The following is an 8,287-nucleotide window of genomic DNA, read 5'->3' on the forward strand; positions in this document are numbered from 1 at the left end:
AATTCCTTGTTGGTTGTATCATTTGCAAATATTTTCTCCCATTCTGTAGGTTGTCTTTTTGTCTTTTTTGTTTTGGTCTTGTTTATAGTTTCCTTTGCTGTGCAAATCTTTTAAGTTTAATTAGGTCCCATTTGCTTATTTTTATTTTTATTTCCATTACTCTAGGAGAAAGATCCAAAGACATATTGCTGCAATTTATGTCAAAGAGTGTTCTGCCTATGTTTTCCTCTAGGAGTTTTATAGTATCCGGTCTTACATTTAGGTCTTTAATCCATTTTGAGTTTATTTTTGTGTGTGGTATTAGATAATGTTCTCATTTTATTCTTTACATGTATCTATCCAGTTGGGTGAACTTTCTAGGAAGTGAACTATATCTCCATATAGAGGTAGGAGAGGGGTGAGGCCTGTCCCCAGAGCTGAAGCCCATACGAGATGTGGCAGGTGAGGAGGGATGAGCTGGGGGAGGTGGGCATGAGCCCTTCTGGCTCACAGGGCAGCGGGAGGCTGAGTGCCGGGGGGCGGGGGGCGGCATGGGCTTGGGGAGCCAGGGTGATGAGGGAGCCTCGGAAGGTTTGCACGAAGGAGCCGTGAACTGTCTCCTCCTGCAAAGCAGCTGCCTTGGGAGCTGGTCTGTCTTGCTCCTGGGCTGCCTGGTCCCTGTGTCACACCTGGGAGGCCACCCACCTGTGCTGTGGGAAGAGTTGTCCTCTACGGACCATGGACTATGCCCTGGGCTTGGGGCTGGCTTTATATCCCGGTTTTCGGTCCCCACTGATGCCCTGGGATGTGAGCCCTGCTGTCAGAGGTTCTGGAACTCACCTGTTAGAACTGATCTTCCTAAATATTGTGAGTTGCTGAGGGCTGGGCCAGCCTGGTCCATCTTTGAGCAGGTGGTTCACTGGCCTTGTGGGCGGTTTCCATAGTACTCGGTGAGGGAAGGGGAGAAGGGGAAGAAGTAGTCACCTCACCTGGGAGCTATCTACACCTGCCCACCACACTCTGGGGGATTATCTACCCCGGCCCACCTCACCTGGGGGGCTGTCTACACTTGCCCACATCACCTGGGAGCTGTGTACACCTACCTACCTCATCTGGGGGGGCCTGCCCCTGTCCCCCTGCAAGTGCGTCAGCAGTACTGTTGGCCCAGTGGCCATCTCAGGCCCTGCCCGCTATTGACCCAGTCTCCTGCAGAGCCAGGTGAGTCCACCCACACAGCAGAGGGTGCTTGGAGCTGCTGGTGGCCTAGTGACTCTTTAGTTCTCTCCTGGCCCAGGGCGTGTCCAGAACATTCCTGGCACTGAGCTGGCATCTTCCCCAGGACAGAAACAGCCTGGCTGGCAGAGCCAGAGTGTTCACTGTGGCACTTTTATTTCCAGCCTGTTTGCCCAGAAGGCAGAACCAGCCAGGACGCCCATGTGGGACTGAATTGTCTGGCCCTCGGTTTTCTCCTCCATCAGATCTCAGAACTGGCTTGCCATCTGAGGCAGGTTCCTGCTCTCTCACCTCTCGGGAGACCCCAAGAATGAATGATCGAGGCCAGGTTGAAGCCCAAGGGACAGACAAAGGTGCCGACCCCCCTGACACCGGTGCCTGGAGGTGTCTGACTCTGAGCCATGCTGAGGTCTCTGGTGCTGGTAAGAAGGGCCTCAGATGGCACTCTCCCTGAAGGTTTATGGCCCTGGGTGATGTAGATGGGTGTAGACAGCCCTCAGGTCAGGTGGGCAGGTATAGACAGCCCCCAGGTCAGGTGGGCGGGTGCAGACAGCACATGTTAGGGGGATTCACTTTGAGGCACAGTCACCCAGGTGAGGGAGCACCCCAGGAGGGGCTTCACAATGATGAAGCACTGAACAGGACCTGAAAGCTGAGAAGGAGCCGCAGGGGTGCAGAGGGTGCATCACTGAGTGGTCCCCCAAGGGTGGCCTGCAGGGGATGCCTGGGGTCTGTCCCAGCGACAACGTGGCTGTTTGGGGGCCCCAAGGGAGACAAGCTGACCAGCGGTCTGGGGTCTGATGATCACGGAGGGTGTGTCTTTTGCCCTGAAGGAGAAAACCCAGCAAACTGGGGTTTCAGGGAGGTGATTCTGGGGACATCTTATCAGATGTTTCTGCTGTCAAGTGTGGAATAGCAAGGCTGGTGCATGCGCTTAGAAGTGCAGGCAAGGCATCTGCAGGCCTTCAGGGCCACGCTGACACTGCCCCGGGTCCCGTATCTGACCTGAGAACTGACGGGCTGGACATGGCTGGCCCGGGGACCGCCTGCCCATCACTGCCCTCACCGGGCTTGTGTGCACTCCCAGCCCCGAGGAGATGGGATGGGCCCCATGGGGCCAAGAGAGGAGCCTGGCTTGATCTCTGGGTACCCCCATTCCAAGATGGTCCACAGCAGCCAGACTCAACCCTCCGCACTTCCCCATGCTCCTTGGAGCAGGCACAAACTCCTTCCTGTCGACAGGGCACTATGTGAGATCGCTGTGCTCAGAGGGGCATCTGGGGACTGCTGGCTTCTCCCAGACCCAGGCAGGGCAGAGTCCAAGAGAATGTTTCAGGCCCATTTGTCCCACTCGGCAGAGTTCTCAGATGTCTCCCCCTCCTTGAAAGTCTTGGTCCTGTGTCCCATTCTCCTGCGTCTCCATTTTAAAAAAATAAATGTAGGGGAATATGGCCAGTATTTTGTAATAAGTGTAAACAGAGTGTGACCTTTAAAAATTTATTAGAGAAGCAGCTGCGTCATCGCATTACTGGGCTGGGTGGCTGCCCGCGGAAACTTGAAAAGGATGACGGGGTGCTGGCAGGTGGCGGGCTGGGGTCGGAGGCTATGGCGCCGGACCCCGAGCGCACCGGCTGGGCTGCGGAAGAGGAGCCGGGGCCCCTCGAGAAAGGTTTGTTCGAAGATGAAGATTCCTGCAGTGATTGTAGCAATCATGATAAACCAGGTACTAGTTTACCAAGTTTTGTGCCAGAAAGTCAACTTTTGTTCTATGAGTGATTCAGCGCTTATCAAGATTACATTTTAGCTGACTGCAAGGCCTCTGAGGTAAAAGAATTCACAGCTGAGTTCTTAGAGCAGGTCCTTGAATCATCTGGACGGCGGGCAGTCTGGCACACTAATGTGTTCGAGGTGCTGGTTGCAGTCACAGATGTGGACTTTGCAGCCTTGAAGGCAGTGGTGAGGCTTGCTGACCCGGACCCGTACCTCTGTGAATCTCAAGTGAGCACTTTTACTTTGGAGTGTATGAAAGAGCTCCTTGATCTGAAGGAACACTGGTTGCAGGAGCTGTGGGTGGTGGTTGATGATTCTGGAGTATTTGACCAGACAGCACCTGCAATCGAGCATGTCAGGTTTTTCTATCAGAACGTTTGGAGGAGTTGGGCTGAAAAAGAAGAGGATGAGTATGATTATTTTGTTAGATGTGTTGAACCTCGACTGAGATTGCATTATGACATTCTTGAAGACCAAGTTCCTTCAGGACTTATTGTTGACTATCAAAATCTGTTGACTCGGGCTTCCCTGGTGGCGCAGTGGTTGAGAATCTGCCTGCCAATGCGGGGGACACGGGTTCGAGCCCTGGTCTGGGAAGATCCCACATGCCGCGGAGCAACTGGGCCCGTGAGCCACAACTACTGAGCCTGCGCGTCTGGAGCCTGTGCTCCGCAACAAGGGAGGCCGCGATAGTGAGAGGCCCACACACCGCGATGAAGAGCGGCCCCCGCTCACCACAACTAGAGAAAGCCCTTGCACAGAAACGAAGACCCAACACAGCCAAAAATAAATCAATAAATAAAATAAAAAAAAAAAAATCTGTTGACTCAATGTGAGGAGAATTACAGGAAATTTTTAAATCTGAGAAGCTGTTTGTCAAATTGTAACTCTGATTCTGAGCAGGAAAACATCTCCATGCTGGAAGGGTTGAAATTGTATTCAGAGATCGAACAGTTGAAGCGAAAGCTAAAACTCATTGAGAATCCTTTGTTGAGATATGTGTTTGGTTATCAGAAGAATTCTAATATACAAGCAAAGGGCATCCGTCCAAATGGCCAGAAGGTCACCCATGTGGTCTCCTCCACCATGACGACTGGTCTGCTGTAGTCCCTGCTCAGGGATAAGCTTTGTCCAGAGCCTTGTAAGGAAGACATAGAAATTCAGTTCCATAGTGATCCATTGTCTGCTATAAATGCCTGCTATGAGGGCAACACTGTTATTGTTTGTCCCAGCCGTTACGTGGTACATGGTACATTCTCCATTGCTGACTCCATTGAGTTGGAAGGGTATGGTCTACCAGATGATATTGTGATAGAAAAGGGAGGCAAAGGAGACACTTTTGTGGATTGTACGGGTGTGGATATTAAAATCCCAAGCATAAAATTTGTTCAGCATGATGCCGTGGAAGGAATCTTAATTATTCACCGTGGCAAGACTACATTGGAAAACTACAGTGTGAAACTACAGGAGTCACAGTACGAACATCAGCAGAATTTTTAATGAAGAGCTCAGATTTATATGGTGCCAAGGGTGCAGGTATAGAAATATATCCCGGGAGTAAGTGCACCCTGAGTGACAATCGGATCCATCACTGCAAGGAAGGGATCACTGCAAAGAAGGGATCCTCATTAAGGACTTCTTAGATGAACATCATGACATTCCCAAAATATCCATGGTGAATAATGTCATACATAATAACGAAGGTTATGGTGTTGTCTTGGTGAAACCTACAATTTTCTCTGACCTGCAAGAAAAAGCCCAAGATGAAACTGAAGATAATAAAGCACTTAAAGTTCAGACAAGTGGAGAGATAGATGTAGCTGAAAGAGTGGATCTAGAAGAGCTGATTCAATGTGCAACTGGTAAAATGGAGCTTTATGTGAGAGCTGACCTTTCTGAGCAAGTTGAAAGCAATTGCGAAATTGTAAATGAACTAGTTGCTGCCTCCACACAAAAAAGGCCAGATGAAGAAGAAAAGGTTGAGTGAACTGGGGATCACGCAAGCTGATGACAACTTAATGTCACAGGAGATGTTTGTTTCAATTGTGGGGAACCAGTTCAAGTGGAATGGGAAAGGGAGTTTCAGCACATTTCTGTTCTGACCACTGTGATGTAAATAGATAGCAAAAGATTGGATTTTGCACATGCTGCCCCCAAGAATCACTGCTGCTATCATACTTTGCTTCATGTCTATATTTTGTATCTGATATATTCGATTGGGTTTGAGTGAAATGTAGATTTATTTCTGTCTGCAGGTGTTGCACATAAAACACTTTATAAAGAAGGTCATAAAAATATAAAATAGAAAATACTTGGAGATTTCTTATCTAGAAAGTCTTGCTTTTTCAAACTCATAGTTCTCATATTAAGTCTATTAGTAACTTTCTAGTATAAATACACTTTAGCACTTCAAAGAGGAGGAAGAAAGGCAGGGAATGCAAGATGAGTGCACAAAAACACAATAGGCCTCAATGTGCAGTATTCTTATAGTTGTCTTTTAAATCCCAATTATAGTGAGTCTGATATCCATGCTTTATTTGCATAATACTTGTCTTAAAAGCTTTTATGATTGGGAGGTTATCTGCCTTATCAGGCTTATTATTGAGAATCTGAGTGGGAATGCCTTTTTATGTTGAACTATGTAATCATCAAAACAATAATAGCATAGCAAGTTTGAAACAGAAATGAAACATGTTATTCAGAGCCAGTGCATACATAGAGCATTTTCACTATTGCTGAATATGAATGATTAAAAGGAAGGTGCTTTTCTTTCACCATAACAGTATTCTGATCAGATTTCTTACATAGTCAAAATGATTACCTATACAACCTGTATCAGCTCTGTGTTCTTGATATCATATTGTAAAATACAGCTTTTAAAAGTCTTTATATTTTTAAAAAGTATATGTGACATTAAAATTCCTACTGATTAAAATTATAATGATGAAATCAAAAACATTTATTAAAAAATTAAAAATTAAACAAAAACCCAAACAAAAAATGAAACAGCAACAAATAAAATTATGTGCACTCTAAACATCAGAAAAGTATGTTTTTTATAAACAGATTGATTGAGGTATAGCTGACATACAATAAACTGCACATATGTATTCAACTGGCTAAGTTTTGACACATGTATCTGCCCGTGAAACCACCACCGCAATCGAGAGAGCGGACACAACCGTCACCCCCCCAAAAGTCCCTCAGGACCTAAAAGAAAACTGTTTGCTGTCTTCTACCCGCAGCACTTCTGACACCAAACGTGTGGGTTTTCCACACCAAGGAATTCTGACACTAGCCCCCCTGGAGTTGGCGCAAACCCCACACGTGGGGCGCTCAGGTGAAGTGCTCAGTCCCACAAGACTGGCCCTATTTCCAGTGCCAGTCGCAAGGCTAGGCCTCCAGGATTTCTGAAAGACCATTTATACATCATGGGTTCCAAAGACCCCCTTCTTGGGTTCAACAATTTGCGAGAATGGCTCACAGAACTCAGGAAAACACTTTACAATTACTTTGTTGTTGTTGTTTGTTTTTTGTTTTTTTAAATAGAGGATACGACTCAGGAACAGCCAGATGGAGGAGATGCACAGCGCAAGGTATGTGGGAAGGAGCACGGAACCTCCGTGCCCTCTCTGGACAAGGTCACCCTCCCAGCACCTCCACGTGTTCACCAACTCAGAAGCTCTCTGACTCCACCCTTTTGGGTTTCTATGGAGGCTTCACGACATAGGCACGACTGATTAAATCATTGGTTATTAGTGATTCAGTATCAACCTCCAGCCCCTCTGCTCTCCCCGGAGGTCGGGCGGTAGAACTGAAAGGTCCAACCCTCTAATTGTGTGGTTAGTTCCCCGGGCAACCAGCCCTCATCTTTAGGTGCTTTCTGGAAGTCATCTTAGTACCAGAAGCTCAGGTGTGGTTGAAAGTGGCTTGTTATGAACAACAAAAGACACTCCTATTTCAGAAACTGGGGACGGAAACCAAATATTTTAACAACAGATACTCTTGTTGCTCTTATCACTTAGGAGATGACAGGTGTTTTAGGAGCTCTGTGCCAGGAGCTGGGGATGAAGACCAGATATAGATTTCTTGTTACATCACAATAACAAGACAATAACAGGACACTTCCTAATCCCTCCCACCTGCCCCTCCCCTTCTTTCTCAAGCATCCACTTTGGGTCACTCTAGATTAGTATGCACTTTCTAGAATTTTCTATAAGTGGAACTGTACAGTAAGTACTCTTTGTCTTCTTTCAATTAGCATCATTGTTCTGAGATCTGTCCATATCGTTGCACGTGTCAGTATTTCTTTCCTTTTCATTGCTTCATGGATTGTGTTCCATTGGATGGACATGATTCCTTTCTATCAAGTGCTTTTTATATGCCAGGCACTGTCCCAGTGAGTTGAATCTCCAAATTGAGTTTTTAAAAAAATTTTTTAAATTAATTAATTAATTAATTTTTGGCTGCGTTGGGTCTTCGTTGCTGCACGTGGGCTTTCTCTAGTTGTGGCGAGCGGGAGCTACTCTTCATTGTGGTACGCGGGCTTCTCATTGTGGTGGCTTCTCTTGTTGCGGAGCATGGGCTCTAGGCGCGTGGGCTTCAGTAGCTGTGGCATGCGGGCTCAGTAGTTGTGGCGCACAGGCTTAGTTGCTCCGCGGCATGTGGGATCCTCCCGGACCAGGGATCGAACCTGTGTCTCCTGCATTGGCAGGCGGATTCTTAACCACTGTGCCACCGGGGAAGTCCCTCCAAATTGAGTTTTAATCCCCAAACTGGTCTGCAAGGAAGTGTTGTGATCTCCCCTTGACAGCCGAGGCAATTAGAAGGCTTGACTTCTTACACGTCACACAGCTGGTAAATGCAAGAGTCAGAATTTGAACTTACATCTGGCTCCAAAATTCACTTGCTCCACTGAATGGCTGCCCTATACAGGGGTCTGTTATCAATAAACAATCTATAATAAGAATAGAAAAGAGTTTTATTTGAGCCAAACTAAGGACTAGCCCGGAAGCCATCTTCCCAGCTTACTCTGAGAAGCTGCTCCGGAGCAGCAGCGTTTTCAGCACAGTTTTCTATCTGGTCAGAACAAAGAACATTTAACAAGTCAGGGTTACATTTCTTCAGTGGTTCAAAAAAAAAAACAGACCAGCACGTACCCAGCGAGTTAGCATGGCCTTGCACCTGGGAAGGGACTCATCATCAAAGGAAGACCAGCATTGGCATCCCAGGAAGAGGGGCATTTAATCTTTATTTTTAACGTGGACACTCTTTACTTCTGGTCAACATCCCCTTTTCTTAAATA

The 8,287-nt window shown here is 47.1% G+C and overlaps 1 protein-coding gene across 1 annotated transcript; it reads left to right on the forward strand.

The window, feature by feature from the left end:
- Nucleotides 1-717: 717 nt before the first annotated feature.
- LOC133090670 (SHC SH2 domain-binding protein 1-like) lies at nt 718-5,084 on the forward strand. Its single transcript, XM_061189042.1, is given in 8 exon segments — nt 718-786; nt 1,182-1,197; nt 2,717-2,935; nt 3,017-3,487; nt 3,797-4,429; nt 4,432-4,571; nt 4,574-4,936; nt 4,938-5,084. Coding segments are annotated over 8 exon segments (2,058 nt in total).
- Nucleotides 5,085-8,287: the final 3,203 nt, after the last annotated feature.

The sequence above is a fragment of the Eubalaena glacialis genome, chromosome 4 (genome assembly GCF_028564815.1).
Source record: "Eubalaena glacialis isolate mEubGla1 chromosome 4, mEubGla1.1.hap2.+ XY, whole genome shotgun sequence".
NCBI classification, from domain to species: Eukaryota; Metazoa; Chordata; class Mammalia; order Artiodactyla; family Balaenidae; genus Eubalaena; species Eubalaena glacialis.